A 23,046-nucleotide genomic window follows, 5' to 3' on the forward strand; every position below is an offset into this window, starting at 1 on the left:
TAACTCTTTTCTACTTTTCTACTCTTCTCTACTTACTAGCCAAAGCTGGACATGTTTGGGTTAGCTGACCACGAGACCTTCAGTATTGAATATCTTATCGCTAACATTGCAACAGGTTTGCTATTGTTAGCAAAACAAAATAGATCTGAAACTAACAGAATAAGAAAGAAAAGCCAAAAGAAGAAAGGAGGAAGATATGAAGGACAGAAAAATGAGCTTGTGTAACTGGATGATATGGCAATATAGATGGTAAATATGACCCTGAACTGTAAGGTGCTCACAAAATTGAGAACGTTGATTTGTAACAACGTTTAAATGAGTTATTAATTCCCTAACCGATAAAGCCTGCTCAGTTTAGAGAGTTGCTAATATGCGACTGCTTTCATACAACAGCTGAGATAGCGGTTCAGGAGTTTTTGTGCAAACGAGCTTGACGAGAATGCGGAAAATGGACAAAAGGGAACATGGTTTAACACGTACCATAATCAGCTGTAACTCCCTCTGTTGCACTTCCCACTTTCTATATTTACAGTTTTTTTTAAGCTTATTTATGAACAAGTCAACTAAATAAAATAACGCAAGACTTAAGCTTAATTTGTATTTGTGAACAAAAAACTTTTAAACGGGTTTCATCGATAAATTCAAGTCAAAAAGACAAAGCTTTACCTGTTAAAACTACCAAACCGAACTTCGTCACCTTCTTCGTGTATTTCGGGAACAGCTTGCTTCAAATGTCGTGAAATTTCTCTGTTTGTTACGGCAGCAAACCGGGAAGGCATTTTTCTCGCAACTTAGCGAGTTTGGCGTCGCTCGATCGGAGGAACTGGAGGTGAATCAGTGAATAGTGCAGGATATTCACTGATTGAGTAGCCAATCAGAGCGCGCGAAAAACACTATCCACTGTTTTAGTATATACTAAATAGATTAAGCCAGGGTTAAAAGCGAAGCTCTCGATAATATTTATAGTTTGTTCAAACAAAATATAAAATCGAGTAATGCTAAGCGGCGAAGGCAACGCCGGAGAACGGTGAAAAACAGCAATAGGTCTAATTAGCAAAAAAGCAACTTTCCACGTACAGCACACTTTCTTTGTACATTTCTTTGCGTGGTTTTGCACGACTTCAACGTGGAACACGTTTTATGGAGGAAATTTCGTACGTGTTCTCGTTCACTTTCCTTCCACTGCCGCTCATTTTCACATCACATTGGTGGCCGCTAGCATTTCTCACTTTGTCACCGCCGCTACGAAATTTTCATGTTGTTCTTCCAACAAAAAAATGTCTCTTTTGTTTTTTATCTCTTTGCTCTAGATCTCTGTCGCCCGTTTTCTCGTTGAGCTTCGCAGGCCTGCCGCCTACTTTCACTTTTTCTCCCTGTCTTTCTCTTGCTCTATATTCCAAATTCGTGGACATAAAAATTAATCTAAACTAAATACTTTAGACAAAACGGACACAGAAACAATTTCCGCTTTCCGTTTTTGTCTTTATTTACTCTTTAGTTGTCTCTGTTTTACAAGACGCCGGTGGCTACGCGATTTCCCGCCAAAATAACTTCGAGTTGCATTTGGGTTGCCATACCTGTTGTTAAGTTATTTTACGATGGTATGCCTGTGGTGCGGACGGACTGTCGGGGGCGTACGGTCACGTGATTACCAAATTTTCTCAGATGGGTAGATAACTTCATTTTCTTACCCATGGTGCTCTGCTGCCCGCGCTTCGCGCGCGAGAGCTCCGCTACCACTTTACATTCTTTCCCCTGTTCTCCCCTTTATAACCTCTCCCATCAGATAATTATTCACAGTCCCTAAGTATACCGTTTAAGTACTATTCAAAAAGCTCTAATCTGTCTTCGAAAAACGTCACTAGTTTCTGTTTATTGTTAGTGGTTTTGTTATAAGGAGACATATTTAGCCTTAAAGCTGGTAACTTTCCAGTTGCTCAGTTTTGGCACAAACAGTTGTCGAACCTTTCACATGTTTCCGCAAGAATCGAGCCGAATTGGTACACAAAAAGAAATCTTACAGAAAAGGGAAAATTTTGCTGCCCTACACTGTTTCCTATCCATCGAGTAAGAGTTTATAAACCGGTCAAGCAGCTAAAGAAAAATCACGTTTTAATCCAGTCTTGCATGCGTGACCTCCTCTTCCCGGGTTTGTTTGAGTAGCGCAGCCTTGTCAGTTTCATATACCGGGAAAAACCCGATGGTCTGGAATAGCCGGATCGGAACTAGCCTCCCACGCAGACTTTCTTAGGGGATCGTCACGCGTTCCTGCCCCACAAACGTCTGCTGCCTCGAACGGTAAGAAACGTAGACCAATCACAGCAGACTTCCAGATACGCCATGGGAAGTGCACTTTGGACCTTGACTAGTGTAATGTACCAGGAATTTGTAGTTTGTAATGTAGCAGGAAATTGCATAAACGAACGCGGAGAACTCAACAATATTTTACTTCAGGTCGGTAAGCACATGGGAAGAAGAACCTACTGCGCATGTACGAAGCGCATAAGGATTCATGGGATATGACAAATGCCCCCTCTTAAAGCAAAGGAAAGAAAAACTGAACCTGATAATAATACAAAGTAATGTACTGGCAGGGACAAGTCCCAAAGTCACGAACTCTTAAGTTTACTAAAGACTAGTAGAACCTCTGAGGCGGTTTACGCTCTCTGAGAGGGTATCTCCGTTCTGGTTGCTCAGGCGCTGATGCTTGAAGTGCTGAATCTCGCACAGATGAGTCCTGCGGTGAAGAAAAAGCATCAGCCATGCTATCTAAGGCTGGAGTGTCAAGTACAGGTGTAGCCTCTTTAGGCTGTGAAAGGGTTGGTGTTGTAACAGGCCTTTCCCTCACTACTGGGGTCAACCCTTCAGTTTGCTCAGGTAGCTGGGGCGCACGAACTAACTCTGACCCTAGTGTTGAAGGTATGAATCGTGGACGTAATTGTTCTTGATGTCGTTTCCAGATAATGTCTCCGACCTGAACCTCAAAATTCCGGGGACTGACTGTTCCAACAATGGTTCCTGGAATCCATTTGGCTCCTTTGCCAAAATTACGCACAAAAACTGCTTGGTTTGGTGTAAATTGGGGTTTGTTATCAAGGTTGTCTTGAAAAACCTTAACTTCCTGTTTAGAACTTTTGGCTCTCAGTGCACTGAATCTAATTCTAGGCTGTCTGTTCATAAGTAATTCTGAAGGTGATTTCCCTAACGTGGTGGGTGTAGCCCTGTAAGTCAACAAAAACCTGTCTAATTTTGTTTGCACAGACTCGCCTGTATCTCCAATCCTGCCCAATTTATCCTTAAATTCACCCACATAGCGTTCTGCTAACCCATTTGTAGCAGGATGTCCTGGAGCCGTGAGAGTATGAAGGATGTCGTTCTCTCTTAGAAATTTCTGGAATTCATCACTCGTAAACTGAGTCCCAATGTCCGTTACCAGATGTTCTGGTAAACCAAAGTAACTAAAAATGTGTCTCAAAGCAGTAATAGTGTTGGTGCTGGTGGCATGAGTCATTGGTACTATCTCCAAAAATTTGGAATAAGCATCCACCACGACCAAAAACATCTTGCCAAGATAAGGCCCAGCAAAATCTACATGTAATCGTTTCCATGGTCCGCCTGGCCAGGACCAGGAAGCAGTTGGGGCGGATGCTGGCGATTTAGCAGATTCTTGACAAGCAGGACATAATTTAACTGTCTCCTCAATTTGCTTATCAAGTCCAGGCCACCAAAAGTACTTTCGAGCTAATTGTTTCATTTTGACCATACCCAGGTGTTCTGCATGCAAATCGGCCAATAAGAGAGCCTGTAACGACTCTGGTACAACAACTCGCGAGTTCCACAGGAGGATACCATCTTCATGAGAGAGTTCAAGCCTTTTGCTGTAGTAAGCTTGGAACACTGGTTCCAGATTATTGGGCCAACCCTGCTGAGTAAAATGTAACACCTTTCCAAGAACAGGGTCTCTCATGGTTTCCATAGCAACCACGGACGCATTTAAAAACTGGTCTTCTTCGATAAACATCACATTTACAGTTACCTGTTCTGCAGCCGACTACTTGTATTCAATAGGCTTCCTAGACAAAAAATCTGCAAACACATTGTCTTTGCCGCTTATGAATTCAATTGTATAGTCATAAGCAGCTAAAAGTAATGCCCATCTTTTGATCCTTGCTGCTGCCAACAGGGGTACGGGCTTGTGTTCCCCAAGTAAAGTAATCAAAGGTTTATGATCTGTTAGAAGTTTGAAGTGTCTACCTAACAGGTACTGGCGATATTTGGTCACGCCAAAAACAATTGCTAATGACTCACGTTCAATTTGGGAGTAATTTTGTTCTGCATTGTTCAATATCCTCGACGCATAGGCAACCGGTTGTAATGTACCATCAGGTCCAGGTTGCAGTAATGCAGCTCCCACACCCACTGAAGAAGCATCACACTGAAGAACTAATTCAGCCATAGGATCATAGTGACGTAAAACCGAATCAGAGCACAGAGCAGCCTTGATGTTATCAAAAGCGTCCTGTTCCAGTTTTGACCAACTCCATGGTACCTCCTTGCGAAGTAATCCGTACAAAGGTGAAGCCAACTTTGCAAAATCCGGCACAAATTTACGTAGAAAATTGGCTGATCCAAGGAACGACTGTAATTCAGAAACATTTGTTGGAGGTGCTGCATCCTTTATTGCCTGCACTTTCTCTGCAGTCGGTGAAATCCCCGCAGCAGAAATGGTCGTACCAAGATACTCTACTTTATCCAGCATGAAAAAGAATTTATCAGGGTTAAGCTTAAGACCGCAGTCCTGTAATCGAGTTAGTACACGATGAAGGTTTTCCAAATGGACTTCATCTGATTCTCCGGAAATAAGGATGTCATCAATACGGACACAGCAACCTGGAAGGTCCTTAAGGACATTTTCTATAGTGCGTTGGAAGATTGACACAGCACTACTCACTCCAAAAGTCAGGCGCTTGTATTGGTATAAGCCCAAATGAGTGTTAATTGTGGTGTATTTCCTGCTTTCTGGCGTAAGCTCTAGTTGATGGTAAGCTTGAGAAAGGTCGATCTTAGTGAATTTTTTTCCCCCCGATAATGTACTCAGTAGTTCCTCCAGAGTGGGTATGGGGTATTGCTCTAAGACTGAAAATTTGTTGATGGTGACAGAGTAGTCCCCACAAATTCTCAGGTCCCCATTTGCTTTAACAATAGGGACTGTAGGTGATGCCCACTCGGAATGCTCTACTTTCTCAATGATATCCTCTGCCACCAATTTCTCCAAGGCCTTTTCGTACTTAGACCGAATTGCAAATGGTACTACTCGTGCTTTGGTAAACACAGGGCTTTCATCACTTACTCGCAATGACACTTGGATTCCTTTAAGTTTCCCCACTGAACTAGTGTCAAACAAATCAGAGTACTGCTGAACTATATCCTCAGCTGCAGTTGAAATCGTACTAAAAATGTTCTGCCAAGGTAATGTAAACTTGGACATCATGTCCCGCCCCAGTAGTGATGGTCCCTGAACTACACGAATTAACAGGGTACCCACCTGGTCTCCAACTTTGACATCCATTTCCTTCTCACCTAGACGCTGGATAATGTCCCCCGTATAGCTTTTCAAAAGCACTGTAGGGGTTTTGAGTGTAGTTACTTGTCCTCCGATTTTGATAAAATCAGCAGAACTCAACAATGTCACAGAACTGCCTGTATCAACTTCCATAGGAACTTCCTGGTCTTCAATGGTAACGGTAAGTTTGTATAAGGGCGGTGTAAATGACGAATTTTCAGAAGATTTCACACTTTTCATATAAACTGTACAGGAAGGGACTGAATTCTCGTGCTCCTCCTTGGTACATGTTCCTGATGCTGGAGCAGCTATTACTTGGTGAGTGGTGTTGTTACCACCAAATTCTTTCTTTTTCTTGAAGCATGCCTTAGCCAAATGCCCAGGCTTCCCACAGTAATTACATGTAGATTCGACATGACTGCACTTGTCAGCCAAATGTTGTGGAGAGCCACACCGAAAACACTGCTTTCCTCCCATTTTTGACTTAGGATCTGTTTGCTTTTGGCTTTCTTGAGCAGAAAAAGATTTCTTGTGAACAGCATTTACAGGCAGAATTCCAGCACTGGAAGTGTCGGAGTTGCCCTGGAGTAACTTAGATTCCTTCTCAGCCAGTTCATCGGCCTGAGCGACTTTGAGAGCTTGATCGAATGTCCTGTCTTCTGAAAGTAGTTTCTTTTTAGTGGTCTGACTTCTCACTCCCCCAACAAATTGATCTCTGAGGGCTCTTGTAAGGTAAGGACCAAAATTGCAGTGGACAGCTAAGCGTTTTAGCTTGTTTGCATACTCCGCTACGCTTTCAGTTTCACTTTGTACAGTGTGATGGAAGCGGTAAGTCTCGGTAACTTCAAGTACCTTAGGTTTGTAGTAGTCTTTCAGAATTTGTGTAAGCTGATCGTAAGTTTTATCAGCGGGTAAATCAGGAAGACAGAGATCTTTGAGCGTACTGTAAGCGGTTTTACCGATCAAGGAGATTGTAACGGCGACCTTTTTCTTGTCTGCCTCTCGTTTAGCTGCTTCGCTGGCGTCTGCTGCAACTTGACCGATGTTATGTGCGATGAAGTAGGCATTCAAGCGCTCACTGTAATCCGTAAAGTCAGCTCCATCGAACGGTTCCAAAGTGCCAAATTGCTGTGTAGTCATCGCTGGCACCTTAAGTCTTCATCCTCGTCGCCAGTTTGTAATGTACCAGGAATTTGTAGTTTGTAATGTAGCAGGAAATTGCATAAACGAACGCGGAGAACTCAACAATATTTTACTTCAGGTCGGTAAGCACATGGGAAGAAGAACCTACTGCGCATGTACGAAGCGCATAAGGATTCATGGGATATGACAACTAGAAATTTCGCGCAAGACTCAGCTCCAAAAAAGATCAGAAAGGTTTTGCAAGCTGAAGACCTTATAGTTTTAGAACAAACTACTCAGTTAACTCACACGCCTTCGTACTAGACTAGAGACAGCCCTCACGATCTCATTGAAGAAATTACTTAGCAGGTTTAATTTGCTGAACGGAAGTCGGCTACTACAAAGTAATAAAGAGCGAAAAAAAATTCTGCCTTTTGTTCAGTTACAACGTACAACCCCGCCGTTGCCTCACCCACAGAACAACTTAATGAGCAAATGACATCTTATCCACCCTTTACAAAAAGAAATATACAAGACGCCAACGCTTATCTCCTAAATATTCTTGTCCGAAGCTAAACTCTTTGGTCAAGTAATCCTCTTACAAATGCTGTGGTTTTACCGTTTAACTCCTCTCTCTATAAACTATAAGAAAGATCGCATCCATGGAACCACGTTGTCAGACCCACGTAGACCCGGTCACCCGGATCGTACAAAAAAGCCACAAAAAAAGTTTAACTTGACGCTTCCGGTTGAAATTCGCCACCACTCCCAGGCGAAGATAAAATTCCCCACTCCTCTGGCCACATACAGGAGTATACATGGTATACAGGATGTATAAGGGTCTGGTATGTGACTTAGTATCCTTCTTTAAGAGATAAGATATTAGGGAGTCTATATGGGGACTACCATGAATTAGTAGCTGGCGTAGGGGTGTTTAAGTTTGGATTTGGCCCGTGATCCTCGTTATTCTCGTGACTCTCGTATGGCCAGTCGAAAAATTACTGATATTTCAGCTGATTCACAGGATTGAATCATTCGGCTCGTGATTCTGGCGATTCTCATGAGTTTCGTATGGCCAATGAACTTCTATTGTCATATCAGCTGATCATTTCCGGGCTGATTCACTGGATGAAGGTATAAAACAACAGGGCAAACAGGGCAAGATGGTGGAAGAGCTGACTGATCGTGATAGCTCTGAAATGCCTTGTGGCTATGATGAGGACTTTGTGAGTCCTATTGACGAAGATCTGCAATGTTCAATTTGTTATTTGCCTTTACGAGAACCGGTTCTCACCAGATGTGGTCACAGATTCTGCAGGGAATGTCTCGACCGACACATTGCGAGGTTTGTTACTCTTCTTTTTTTTCGCTTAAAAAAAAAAACAAATAAACAATAAACCCCCAATAAATTGGTGCTCTATGGATCGAGAATTAATGTTTCCTTCGGGTCAGTGGTTTTGTTAGGGGCAAATGCAGGAGCTCGAAATGAAAATATTGCGGTTTATGTTTACCCCCGGGGGGCGCAGTCGTGGAAAGTCTGGGTAGAGCTGTGCCGCCGAGGCCTTCAGCCCTCGACCCTGTTTAAGACAAAAAATTACAGAGGACGCTACTTTCTAACCCTGATTTGTTTCGTTTTGCTTTGCATACAGAATTAAGCAATTTTTTGCACTAAAATCGTGGAAAGAGTTATTTAGGAAAAAGAAATATTGGTATTGCAAATGTCGACCGCTCATGCTCATCGCAAGTCTTCACACTCTTTGAAAGGCTTTTAGTCCAAAAAGACACTCTGTGACCCTTAATAGTGTAATTTTATACCCTGAAGACTAAAAACCTTGAAATCCATACCCTGTTTTGCAGCACATACCCGTATCGGCCAAATAGGGTAGTGCCCCCCTGGGGTTTATTCTTTGTTTTTGTTTTAAATGTCTCCTTTAACCTTATCAGTGATATAGGATTGTGAATAATCTGAATTGACGTCTTAAGAGCGACTCCGCGTAAATATGAACTAGACGAGGAAATAGCCAAAAAATGACCTGGCCTCAAACTCGGCCAGAATAAAGCCCTATGGGCCCTAGTTACAAAATCGTTGGTTTAAGTACGATCGAGTGAATAATATTTTTTTAACGAATTTTTTCCTTCCCGAGGCCTGAAATGGGCAAAAATCATGCAAAATTAGAGTCATATTCAGTGGCTCGTATATTTTAAAATAAAGTTGGCTACTGAAATATAATGACACTTCACATTTGTTCTATCTTTCCTCTATAATTTTAACTGATTAGTTCGCGATTTGGTCAACAAGAGATTTTTAAAGAAATTTTCAAAGTTTTTGACTCAAAATCGCTTAATCAACCGTCAAAATTTAGCACTTTTTCACGAGCTAAAAACGCGGATTGGTACATGGCTTTGAACACCAAGGCGTTTTTAGCCTGAAAGAGCATTCTTTTTTCTTCAAATTACCGAAATAAAATTTTTGGGTAAATGAAAACACGAACGCTGACAAAGCGAAGCAAATGTAAATGTTACACTAAAAACAGGCGAAAAACGTGACCTCTGACCGAAGCACAACCAAATGCAAATTACGGTAGGCGCCAAACTTTAATTATTCGGTAACTTATCGAAACAATATTGGTCTGAAATGTGTATAGGTTCTTTAAAAAAAAGCTGAGTTAAAGTATTAAGTGCCAAAAAGTCCACAAAACGGTAAAAAATACAGCAAAAGTCACAAGCAATCTGTTCCGTTTTCTGAATTTTATGCAGCGATTTAACGAATTAACAATTTTTAATCCAACGATACCCACCTGAGACTGTGTTAGGTTCAGAGTCCATAGAACTTCTCAGAAGATTCCTCGGAAAGACCTCCAGAAGGAAATGAATGAAGAATTTGAACTTATAACTGTAAAAATTTCACTTGCCGCCGCCGCAATGAACCAAAACAACTGTCAAACTGCCACAGGCAAACCAGCTTTCGGTGCAGTCATGCAAAGCATGTCACGTCACGTAATTCAGCCCAGCGCATTTGGGAAGGAAGCAAGAAACAAGAGCCATAATGGGTCTTGGGAAGAAATTATTCCACGCCGTGCGCTTAAACATTTATGAAATAAAACTAGCTCTGGACTGTTTCATTTTTGCCCTCGCTTGAGGGCAAAGGTGCCTCTTCCGCCTCGGACTTGATGAGCAGGCGTTTTTAGGGGATTTGTAATTTCTCCCTCCCCACAAACGAAAATTGTGAATTTTTTTTTTTCACCTTTGATCTCAACAACGTTACCCTAAATTTTCTGATTTTCCCTTCGCTTTATTTACAGACTGGTATAAATGACACATATCTTGGTTTCAAGTAAGGGAGGAAATATGGGAAAACAGGACTCCCCTGATAAGCCACCAAGGGAGGCTAAATGTTTGGTTGCCTCTTAGGCCAAATTCGCTTCATGGATCCGGATTTCTTGTCAGTGGAACTTGTGGAAGGCACAAGTGCAATAACTGGATCCAAGTGTAATAAAGGTCCATCCGTAAAAACATTTGAACCCAAGTGTAATAAAGGTTTCATCTGTCACGACTGATGAGACATGTCCACAACGTCCTAAATATGGTTATCTTAACTTAAAAAGCTGACATCACGGTTCATGTGACCAAACAGAACTAGAAAAAAAAGGAACGAGAAAAAATACCATAGAATCTAGCAATGGCTCTCAGTTAAAGTTTTGGAAAATTTTTGCTATGAAACGTGCTTTTGAAAAAATTCATCGCTCCAGAACAAATAAATATGTCATTCCCGTTCGCTTACATAAAATGTCAGGCGAAACAATTTTAAACCCAGTGGACTGGTCTATCATTATTTTTCCCCTCAGTCTTCTTGTCATTTTCACTATTTCACTCACGGCTGAATTTTATTGATAGGATTTCATGACTGTCAGTACTTTGCAAAAATAAGTTCTGCAAATAAAAATTACCGCAAAAATATTTCCCGCAAAAATTTACTCCAGAAGAAAGAATGTATTCCCTAACTTAAATTCACTACACAAGAATACAGTACCAAGAAATCGTGTCTGTTCAATTACAACTGGTCTCTTTTTTTCAGAAACAAATACTGACGCACCCTTAGTATTGTTTGAAAATATGTATTTCTATTGCACGAACTCAATAAAAACGAAAATATTATCAATGCTGGGTACTGGGTACTTTCTGAAATCGCAAAAATTAATCCCTATCAAGAAAAAACCGCAAAAATAAACTCCCGCAAAAATTTCGTTCCACACGGTACTTGGAAAAATGATCGGTTGTTTGATCAACCGGGGTCAGGTCGTTACTTTTGGTTCCTTACCTGCGCCAGTTCAGGTTTATTAGACTACCTTTGTAATCACCAATGATGTTTATAATTATGTACTTTAGTTTTAAATTCAATTTTTGTAACGACCCCACAGTATCAGCCCCCGACAAAGGTTCGTGTTGCAAACCGACTAATACCGGGAAGAATGATATCATGTATATTCTTAAGTTTGTTTGTACTGGCTTTCTTTTCTCTTTTCGTCGATCAGTTCCTTCGATTTGTCCTTTCAACTTATCCAAATCTTTTTTTGAGATCCGGATGTGGCCACTAGTTCATTGGCTTCCGAAGAGCTCATTCCCTGTTATTGGCTTTTAGTGGGGATGTTTCAACACAAGGAACCACCGAACCACAGGAAACCGAATGATTAGAAACGGCTCGCAACAAATATGTCTCTTGTTCCTCTAGGATACACATGATCAGCACAATTTTCATATTACGTAAATAAAATTATACTGTTTTTCGTCCTACAATTGAGCCTCTAATATAACTCGAAAAAAATTGATTTACTTGCACACGCCAGCATAAGCCTTGATTGACTCCGAACTCAGAGTAACATCTTTGTAGGGGGAGATCCAAGAATTTTTCATTGGGGTGGGGGGAGGTCCAAATTTTGGTTCAGAAAGGACTGTTGAATGCAAATTACTTTTCCCCACTCCCCCTCCCAGTAGTCACTGAGAAGGCGAGAGACGACTACGTGTTTCTCAATCTGTGAAAGCCAGTTGCCGTTGGCCTGGGAAATACACAGACTAAGAAGGGTGCCCAAAGACAATCACAGTTTTGAATATCCCTGGAATTTAGTTTGGTGGCAAAATACAACACGCGTTTCATTAAAAAATTCAGCCAGTTAAACAGTGATATACAATCCTATCGTTATAAGGATTTTAGTCTGAAACAAGTATCAGGTCTGATGGGGTGGGGGGTGGGGGTGTGGGGGCTCGGATCCCCCAGACCATCCCCCTGGATCCGCCACGGCTTTGGTGCCCTTTGATATCCTTTCAACAGCATTCGGTAATTCGAACACACCAATTGCTAACTACAGATGCACGTTCTGAACTTGAAACACAATAATTATAAACAGCACATAAAATAAAAGAAGTGCACTGCGTTCCTCGAGCAAAAACAGGGGAAAAGTTATTCTTTTCTTTAACTAGTTAGAAAAGATACAGTCCAAAGCTAGTTTTATGTCATAAATGTTTTAGCGCACAGCATGGAAGAATTTCTTCCCTCCTTTCCAAATGCGCGGGGCCGATTTACGTGACATGACATGCTTTACATGACTGCACTGAAAGCTGGTTTGCCTGTGGCAGTTCGACAGTTGTTTTCGTTTTCCCGTGGCGGCAAGTGAAATTTTTACAGTTATAAGTTCAAATTCTTCATTCATTTCCTCCTGGAAGTCTTTCCGAGAAATCTTTTGAGAAGTTCTATGGATTGTTAAACTAACACAGTCTCAGGTGGGTATCGTTGGATTAAAAATTGTTAATTCGTTAAATCGCATAAATCGCTGCATAAAAATCAGAAAACGTAACAGATTTAATACTCGTGACTTTTGTTGTATTTTTTACCGCTTTGTGGACTTTTTGACACTTAATATTTTAACTCAGCTTTATTTAAAAAAATCTATACCCGTTTCGGACCAATATTGTTTCGAGAAGTTACCGAATAATTAAATGTTTGGCGCCTACCGTAATTCGCATTTGGTTGTGCTTCGGTCAGAGGTCACGTTTTTTCGCCCGTTTTTAGTACAACATTTACATTTGCTTCGCTTTGTCAGCGCTCGTGATTTCATTTACCCAAAAATTTTATTTCGCTAATTTGAAGAAAAAAGGATTCTCTTTCAGACTAAACAAGCCTTGGTGTTCAAAGCCATGTACCAATCCGCTTTTTTAGCTCGTGAAAAAGTGCTAAATTTTGACGGTTGATTAAGCGAATTTGAATCAACAACTTTGAAAATTTCTTTAAAAATCTCTTGTTGGCCAAATCGCGAACTAATCAGTTAAAATTATAGAGGAAAGATAGTAAAACGGTGAAGTGTCATTATATTTTAGTAGCCAACTTTATTTTAAAATGTACGAGTTACTGAATATGACTTTAATTTCGCATGATTTTTGCCCATTTTAGGCCTCGGGAAGAAAAAAATTCGTTAAAAAAATATTATTCACTCGATCGTACTTAAACCAACGATTTTGTAACTAGGGCCCATAGGGCTTTATTCTGGCCGAGTTTGAGGCCAGGTCATTTTTTGACTATTTCCACGTCTAGTTGATATTTACGCGGAGTCGCTCTTAATACTTGACTTATTCATAACCTTAATTTTCCCTTAAGTTTTTACTTCTTGCTATCCAATGACTGGGTTTCATTGCACATTAGTTTATTGCTGCTTTTGCTTTTTTTATTGTTTATTTACAATTTTTATGTAACGTTTGACCACTGTCTTATCATGTTGCTTAGCGAAATTTGTATGCCCTCATTGATTTGGATCATGTTTTTTTTTACATGTATTACTGTACTTTCAAGCTGTAGAAAGTGAGAGTTTTTTAACTGTATTTATGGTCAACTAGCTCAGATAAGCAGATATCGCTACGGTATTTCTAATTTTGCCCATGTGAAAAAGAACTGTTGTCTCCCAAACTTGAACCCTCACTAACTCAAAACTTGCGCTAACTTGAACCAAATTCAATTTCCCTTGGTTTTTCTTTATACAATGTAATTTTACCCTTGGTAACTCAAATCCTCGATAACTCAAACCCCCACTAACTCGAAGTAATTTTTGTTTCCCTTCAGATTATTTATACATATGTTTAAAGCATCTGACAAGTCGGAAAAAAAAAATGGTGTACCAGTATACAGAAGTAAAAGTACCAAATTTATTTCAAAACAACCGTGTCAATTCTGTGTCGGTACTTTTTTGTTCTCGTCCAGTTCAAATTCAGCGTCCATCCCTGTGAAGTGTGCATGATACTTGCATTCCCTCCGCATCTTTTTGCTTATTTGCTTACTTCTGGTCATTTGGTTCGAACTCCCGATTAACTCAAACTTTGTTCGATTTCCCTAGAAGGTTTGAGTCATCGGGAGTCACCTGTATTTTCACAGGAATGATCACTTCTTGGCTCAAATTAGCATTATTTCAGGATCAATACTTTCCTAGTAAATCTTCAATTTTTTTTGTCTTTTTAAGTGTCATGGATACATCATGTAGATTAAAAATTTTTATCAACAGGCAGAAAAGTCAACAGCAAGTTGTCAACTGTCCTATTGATCGAGAGGGGCTTACACACTGTAAGGTAAAATATCACATCGTAGAAACTATTTATGAACCGATTGCTATATACATAATGAGATATAGCTACCTAAAACCTTTTTCTAAAACTCTCATGACACAAATGAGTTCTGGCCACTCAGAAAAGAGAACTATGTGTTTTACACATAAGAAGAGTTGTAGGTGCAATCAGAGTAATTATTGTGAACAATGTTTTTTAACAAGTGAGAATTAAAATAGTACACCCAATGAAAACACACAGAGGTGTGTGTGCATTTTGCGCCAAGTGCCGTGCTTTGCGAGTTGCTTTAGCTATCATTGAATGAGAATTAATATATATTTACACCACAAAATGCCATAAATGGTACCCTTTACTATTAATGTCATTTCCCAGATATCATATATGTCTTCCAAATTTGGTCATCCCTTGTTGGTAATGAAAGTTAAATGGTCAGGGATCCGAGCCAATCAGAAATGTTTTGAATATATATAGTAATAATACTTCTTGGATATGATGTGTATGTTAATTACAGGTCAAAACTAAATTCAAACCTAAGTTCTCAATTTCCTTTGTTTCCAGCTAGCCCTAAATATTCATGACTTAGGGCCAGGACACAAAGGAAATTCAGAATCAACCTAGGTTACAAAATTTCAACCTGAATTTAATTTCAACCTGTAACATGTACATTCTGATTGTGCAGACGATCGTTATCTTAATGTGAGGAAAATAATTCATGACAAAAATAATTCAGGAAATTCAAAAAATGATCAGTTGATATAAATCTGAATAAATTTTTGTAGGATATCTTCCCTGATAAAGCAACTGGAAGGAAGATTCTGTCCTTATTCATAAGATGTCCAAATACTGGATGTGATTGGACTGGTGAACTGAGAGAGAAAAAGGTGAGAATCTTCATTTATACATTGTGAATTTATTAGCCATAGCCAGCTTTCACATTAAAATGAGCTAAGCAAGTCCTGGGAGGGGGGCGGGGGGGAGGAGGAGGAGCTGTACTCAAGAAAGTTTTATATGCATAGCCTATGTCCCGATGCCCAACCCTTTACCTTTTACATACCAGTTTTGACAGAAAAGGTTCCCCTTTCGTAGAGGGTTAAAGTCCAATACTCCGACAAATTTATGCATGGCATTGTATTGTATTGTATTCACAATACAATACTGTACAAAAGCATAACAATAAGGAACAAAGCAAAACAAAGAGAAATTTAACAATGCCATGCATAAATTTGTTGGGGTATTGGACAAGTATGCTTTTGTATACCTTCTATCGACAAATGTTAACCGTTTCACATACCTAGTTTAGAACTTTGCGTCCTTTTTAACTGCTGTAAAAGCAATATCTTTAAAATAGGAATAAATCACAAAACCAGAACATTTTCTAGACTTAAAATGCATCATATATGCATGCATCTGTTTCCCTAGCTACCCTTTCATATTCTTGAAGCCAGTGAAAGGTACCCCTTTTGGGCAGAGCCACCCCTTATAGGCCATCATAGGGGGTGTTTCCCCTCCCCCAGGATGTTGAGTGAACAAATGAAGAGTAAAATTTTGAATTTGAATAATTTAGATTGACTATACCGTGGCAGGATTAGCCTGCGTAAAAGGCATTGAAAGGGGTAGGGGATAGGGAGGAAGGGAAAAAGGGAGGAGGATTGGGGAGAGAGGGTAAGGGAGGCTCCCTTCCCTTTCCTCCACTTTCACTTTTTTCTCTTTCCCCCTCCCCCTCCCCTTTTTGCGCCTGTCACACAGGCTATGGCAGGACCGGTGTACTAGTCTTCCATGATCACTAAAAAATTTGAACTAGCTGGGTACATAAAAGAGTAGGTGGATGAGGCTTGTTTATTCAACCTCGTTCCCAGGGTTCTCTCTCTTGCTTCAAGAAAGAACCCTGGTTGCAGCTGGTCATGTGGAGATGTGTGTCAATAAATGGCGTAGTAGGGGTATGTCGATCCTTCACTAAATTTTGTCGACTGGACGATTTAATACTATCTGGGGCAGGGAGAAAACTTTTGTTTCAAAATGGCGCTTGAGTTTCTGCGTTTCTGTTTGTAAACCACGTTGCTTTCGGCTAGTTCCGTAAAATTATTTTGAAAGAAAAACAGGTTATTTGAGAAAGAAAATGCAAACTTCAGGTGTACATAAGTCCCCACCCAGGCGGCTTTGGTCAATTTATCGGCCGGTGCACTATATACCAAGTAAATAGCCAACTTCGTTCCCAGGGTTCTCTCTTTTGCATTATACATTACCTATACTATTTTTTTGGGTGTTGTCAACATTTTCAAATAATAAACGTGGTGGCAAACTCCTTTCGGGCCCAGACTGAATAACCTTCGTCACAGTGACAATGATCTACTCTTCTTCCCCTCCCTTATTTTTGGCTCCTAGATTTTGGGAGCCACGTGACCAGCCGCAACCAGGGTTCTTTCTCGAAGCAAGAGAGAGAATCCTGGGAACGAGGTTTTTGTTTGTTTACCAAAGTTGCTTGGGCCATACTTCCCATGATGACATCTGGTGTTCAGTCCAGTACAAGTATTTATTCCATAGAGCCAGATATATGTGGACAGTTTTTTATCTTATTCCCTTTACATCAAGACAAAATAACAGCTTGGATTTTTATTTTCTCAAATATGTTGATAAACGAACACCTTACTTATTCTAATCATGAATTGGCATTCATAGGACAACTATATTAATTGACAAGGGAACCTGTAATAAAAAAGACAGGCCATGAATAAATTATAATAAATTATAACTTGTTCCTCAACATACACATGGCAACATGTGACCGTGCACGTGGGTGGGCAAATTTAAACAAGGCGAAGGTTAATTAAAACAAAAGTAACCAGACGGTAGGCCGGGTAATAAAATATATAGATCGTTTTCACTGTCATGCAACAAAAAAATAAATTGGAAACCGTCCAGTGGAAGATGCCGAGAAAATGAAATGTTACAGAAGACTAATATATAAAGAATTTGTCCAAATCTCAGGTCTTTGTGGCCCACAGTTTCTGAGTTATTTGCCGAAACGTTTCACGCACCTTTGTAGAGCTTTGTATCGAGACGCCATGTTGGTGTACCGTTTTGGTCCACCAATATGGCCGCCACAAATCAACAAAAACATCTGGAGTTCACCTTTTCTATAAAAGCTCTTTCTTTTCACTCGAAAACCAGCCTACGTGCGCATAAACATATCTTCTAATACTTGAAATGGTTATATTGCTGAAATCAAGAGGAGAGACTTTTTTTCAACGAGACAGCATTCCTGTTTCAGTGTCACGCACTGTGAAAAACTCGGAAGTTCAAATTGCTGTATTTTCGAAATGAAACATGCTACGGGAATGGAAACTTTACCTTCAACCTAGTGTAAATAAGAATTCGTAAAACCTGGCTGTTTTAACTTAACAATTTGATAACGTCACTGTGAAAACCTTCTATTGATATATAGAGGATATTACATGGCCGCGCGGAGATACGAAATTTCTCTTCTCGTGTTGAAAAAATTATTTCACTCGTTCGCTGCGCTCACTCGTGAAATATTTTTCAACACTCGAAGAGAAATTTCGTATCTCCAAGCGACCATGTAATGTTCTATTTATTATATAAACACCAATGAAATACCAAACCATTTTACTTAAATAGTTTTTTGGTCTGAAAGGTGCGGTTTATTGTGAAGTCATAGCAACGGTGATATTTTCACATGTGAAGATATCAAGTTTTCGCGCGAAAGCTCACTTGGTATTTCATTGGTGTTTATATAATAAAAAAATATACGTCATGTTTATATTTTCATCTATGCAGAACCACTTTGATCATTGTAAAAGGAAACTGCTAAAATGTCCCAATGTCTGTGGATCATTTCTTGCTCGTAACAAAGTAAGTACATTCGACGTGTAAAGCCGAGGGCGATTTTGTACATGATTTTGTGCGTAATTTTGTAGATCAAGAAGGTTCATTTACTCATGACTTGTTCCGTCTAAAATCTTTTTAGATCAAGTCTCACGTTGAAAACAAATGTCCGCTGACAGTGGTCCCCTGTCCTTATGCTCTGATGGGCTGTAAAGAAATGGTATGTGCATTGTTTACGCATATTGTGTCTGTGTTACTTTAGTTAAATGTTACCTTTATGGATGCAGGTACCTAAAACAAAAGAACTCGTTCATATAAGTCAAGGGCACCCAACGTTAATTTTTGGAAAATATCTGTTCGGAAGACGAATAGAGATCTAGAATTTTCGGGATATTTGTTGTAAAATTTCTTGCTTGCCTGCCTCTCCTAGGATTTTCGAACATCTAAAAAATGGTATAATTGCCCATTTTTAACGGATTTTTACCCTAAAAAGAATTTTCGGGAGCTTTTTTTCTGGCTGAAATTTTCAAAAGGTAAGTTTTGATCCCTGTAATTTTCGGATCACTAGACTTTCAGCTAGGAAATCGGAACAGATGAAAAATTTTTAGGGGATAAAAACATGCCTTTATCTACTGTTTAAAGGCTATGTTTGTGTCGTTTTGAACTATATTCTCGTTGGGTGCCCCTGATAAGTCATGAAGAACACAAAAGACAAATGACTTTGAACACGTGAACTTGTAGCAGTATCTATCAGCGCAAAATGTTGCATTATTATATTCTATTTAACAAATAGAGAAGCTAGAGAAGCCCTGACTGTGCTCTGTTTAAGCGCGCATGAAGCGGCTAGAAGTGTAGGAGGAAACACGAGGCGTAGTCGACTGTTTGTCCCTACTTCTTGAGTGTTTTAAAACAGAACAGAGCACAGTCAAGGGTTCGATTCTTTATTTGTTTTAAGATAAACAGTCCGTTAAATATTAAATCAACCAATCACAATCCTTTTAAGAATGGGCCAAATGATTTGGTTGAATAAGACAAAATCGTTCAAAGCTGTCAGAGCACCAAAGCTACATGTATCATAAGGAGAAACTGGGGAGATTTTCTGTGAATTTCAATGCAAAAGAATGTACATTTGACGTCCAAAAATAAGTTTATGAAAGTAAAATAGTGCTTTCAATCTGGCACGTATTACGGCCCATGAAAACGTGGACGTCATTAACATCATGGCAATTTGAAAACAAATTGCTTTAGCTTCGTATCGAAAAGTGCCCAAAAAACAGAACCTGATAGTAAAAATGTATAACTGAAGATTCGTTGACGCCTTTGCGATCGGGTTTGAGCTAATTTTATGAATGAACATACTCAAAACAATATACAGAGAAGTTATTCCTTTAAAATTTGTATTCAAAAACTAAGAAGTTAATCCTTAAAAGCAAGAAAATTCGAATGAGCACATGGCAAAATTCTACACGTTTGTGAAACATTAATACATACATAAATTCCCTTTTAAAAACGTAATTTTCTTGACCACAGAGTTAAAAAAATGTACCGCTGAAAGTCCTCGAAAACTTCGTTGCCTTGGTTGAATTTCAAAACAGGCTATTTGGTGCTTCGCCGTGAAGAAAATTCCTCGGAGGACGATTTCGTAACCAAAAGCTTTCCTTTGTTCACAAAAAAGAAAATCGAGCATTCATTAGAACTATCCCTTTTCATTTGTGTTTTTTCCGGTGTATTTTTTACCCTGAATTGCGCAACTTTGTTCTTGTCTCAAACCGCGGCATGGTGAGATTCACGGATGGCGTGACATCTTTATCTCCGTGTTTTATACTCTTTTATAAAATAAGTAAGATAGTACGCGCGTTCTGATTGGTTACAAACCTATGGTTTATTGTGCCGGTAAACTCGTAGAAAACTTTTATTTTATAAAAGCAATAGATCACACTTTCTATGGGTTTACCGACTTGATAACCCACTTGGGATGTTGCCTTCGGCTCGTGATTTAGAAGCTATTCTCGTGTTCTCCCAACATCCCGCGTGGGTTATCACACCGGTAAACCCATAGAAAGTGTGGTCTATTGCTTAAATAAACCATGCTTTTTAAACCAATCAGTGTGCGCGTTATATTCTGAACTTTAATATAAAGTTGCATGTACTCGATGAGACGTTGAGTACGTGTAAATACCCGTATTCCGTTTTTACCAGTGTTTGGGGGCTGGAAGGAACTTTTCTACTGAAGCATTTTTCTTAGAACAAACTAGACTTTGGCCATGAGGCGCAATTAAAGCGTTAAGTTATTAATTTGTTTTTGATGGTTAATAATCAGATTAAGCGAAACAAAGTTGAAGCTCATCTCCAGTCTACAGCGAGACTTCATCTGGCCTTAACGTGTTCAACATTTAAAGAAACGATGACGAAACTTGATGGACTGCAGAAGCAAGTGGGAGAATTGAAAGAATCTAATGCTGCTCTCAACGAAAAACTTGAAGCAACTAATTCTTTTGTCACTTCCAAGGTAGAAGCCCTCGTGTCCAAGGTGGATGCGCAAAGCAGCGAACTGGTGACTTTTAATTCTGCTCTTAGTGCTCAGATCGATGCTGATAAGAGAGACTGGAAAGCTGCCAATATCGCTCTGAATTCTAAGGTGGATTCGCAAGCCAAAGTGGTCGCAAGATTAACCAATGCGTCTCCATTTGTGTGGAAGATAACTGGTTTTAGCGACGTCTTAAAGCTGGCTAAGAATGGAAACACTAAAAGCATATTCGCTGAATTCTACACAGGAAAACAAGGCTACAAGTTAAATGTACGCGTCGATCCAGATGGAGATCAAACAAACAAGAACCGATACTTGTCAGTATTTGTTGGAATTATGAAAGGCGATTACGACGCCATTCTTCCTTGGCCCTTTCGTGAGGTAGTTACTTTTAGGGTCATCGACCAACAACCTGATGCCTCGCAGAGGAAAGATGTTGTAGCAGTATTGGAGCCCTTTGAAACGCCTTGTTTCTCTGGTCAGCCTACGGTGGAAGAAAACCCCATGCTTCTGGGGCTCCGCAGGTTGATATCTCATAAGGTGTTAAAAACCCGACGCTATGTTGAACACGACACGTTGTTTCTTCAGGTTGAAGTAGGTCGCCATGACTCTGAGAGTAGTGATTCAGATTCAGACTAACTTTCTTTGAATCATTTTCACTCAAAACAGCTATAGCGAGTTACTTCATGGGATCGCAGGTTAAACATCTTACAGCGTTTTGAACACCAGGTTGAAATTGGTCCTCATGAGATCAGAGTGGCGATTCGGAATCAAACTAAAACGGCAATATTTTTGTTTTTGTTAGTGCGATGAAGCAACTGCTATAGTTTCTGGCATAATTTTGGAAGAAGAAAAAAGACCGGAACAATATGGCATAACAAGAAGTTAGCTTTTTTTCCTATTGAATTACTCGACTGTACCTTTGATACCCGATTTACGGTTTCAGCAATGTTCATTCGTTGGAGAATTTGCAGTTTAACGGCAAATGTTACAGGCATTTGAACACTGATGTTGAAGGTGTTTCGAACAACCTCAACATTTTAAGAATTAAATTGCGGTTAATTATAATTAACATTTATTTAATGAGGCTAAGTATGATCTGGACAATAGTGGAGATAGATGAGAGTGTTATTGGCCGAGGCCGATTAGCCCAAGGCGAGATCTCCATAATTCTTCATATCATATGAAAGCCGAATCCAATATTGCAGATGTCTTCCAAATTTGGTCAACGCTAGCTGGTTACGAAGAAATAACCATGGGATTTGATGCAATCAGAAACGAAGAAATTAGTTTGAATTTAAAATAATATACTTCAGTCAGTCACCTGTTTTGACTAGTGCGTATTCAGAAGTATGCGAGTTGAAAAAAATGTATACGAATACCTAAGGCCATGTTCACACTATGTCGGATAGCCTCTTGCGCCGGCACGAAAACCATACCGGATGGCCTCCATTAACCCACAAGAGCGGTGATTTTTTCTCGATTTCTGAAACAGAGCAAAGCTGCGCCGCGCCCGCAATCTTGAACGTGGATCTTCACAGATCGGATAGGTTTCTGCAACTCTTCGCGGAAGTAAAAGTGGAGGAGCGAGGATTGGAACCCATTACATACAAACCTACATGCCTCTGCCCGTTAGAGAGCACCGGCCTGCTTCAATAACCATATAAGCTTAAAAGCGGCTGGCAGGCATCTGTTTATACGATTGCCAGTTCGTGCGACAGAAAAGTAAGATAACGCAAGGCCTAAGTAACCCCATCGTAATTATTATATAGAGATTGAACAAAACGTGAACGTTCAAAGGGAGCTGCTTCGAAATCGACAGTGCATTAGCCTTAAGTGTTTGCTTATTTTCAACTATTTAAACTGGCATTTCTCTATCAATTTTAGCTGTTTGAACCTTGAAAAAAGGAACTGGTTTAAACGTTACTATAGTTAACTCACACAGGTCCCTTTGCACCTCCAGCGACGTCTCTCAAACTTATAACTTTCCCGTTGCTTTTTCTGCGCGAACAGACGTCGATCTTTTCACATGTTTTCGCAAAAATCCCGACAAATTTAAACATGAAAAGAAACCAGACGATAAGGGAAATTTTGCTTTAGTTGACTTTTATCATGAGTTCGATTTTCTAAGGAATCGTTCGCCTCCAAAAGGACTTGTCACTTCTTACTACCAAACGTTCATATTCAAAATCAGGTGTCGTTAATGGTAGGAAGTTTAGGTATAGAGTGGAAGAGGTTGATTAGATTCAGGGTTTGTCGACGGAATTTAAAATCGACCTACTGTTTCACGAGGAAGACGGAACGTTTACAGTTTTGGAGGCTATTATTTAAGCTCATGAATTTAAGAAGCAGTCAAGAGTTAATTCATTTTGGGAGGCAATTATTTTAC

The 23,046-nt window shown here is 39.8% G+C and overlaps 1 protein-coding gene across 1 annotated transcript; it reads left to right on the top strand.

The window, feature by feature from the left end:
- The first annotated feature begins 7,601 nt into the window (after positions 1–7,601).
- On the top strand, positions 7,602–21,296 carry LOC140932041 (TNF receptor-associated factor 6-like). The gene is made up of 6 exons (XM_073381705.1): positions 7,602–8,030; positions 14,227–14,290; positions 15,067–15,168; positions 18,083–18,157; positions 18,273–18,350; positions 20,451–21,296. The coding sequence occupies exons 1-6, from the start codon at positions 7,849–7,851 to the stop codon at positions 21,294–21,296; spliced, it is 1,347 nt and encodes a 448-aa protein (XP_073237806.1). The 5' UTR covers positions 7,602–7,848.
- Positions 21,297–23,046: the final 1,750 nt, after the last annotated feature.

This window comes from Porites lutea, chromosome 3 (assembly GCF_958299795.1).
Source record: "Porites lutea chromosome 3, jaPorLute2.1, whole genome shotgun sequence".
NCBI lineage: Eukaryota > Metazoa > Cnidaria > Anthozoa > Scleractinia > Poritidae > Porites > Porites lutea.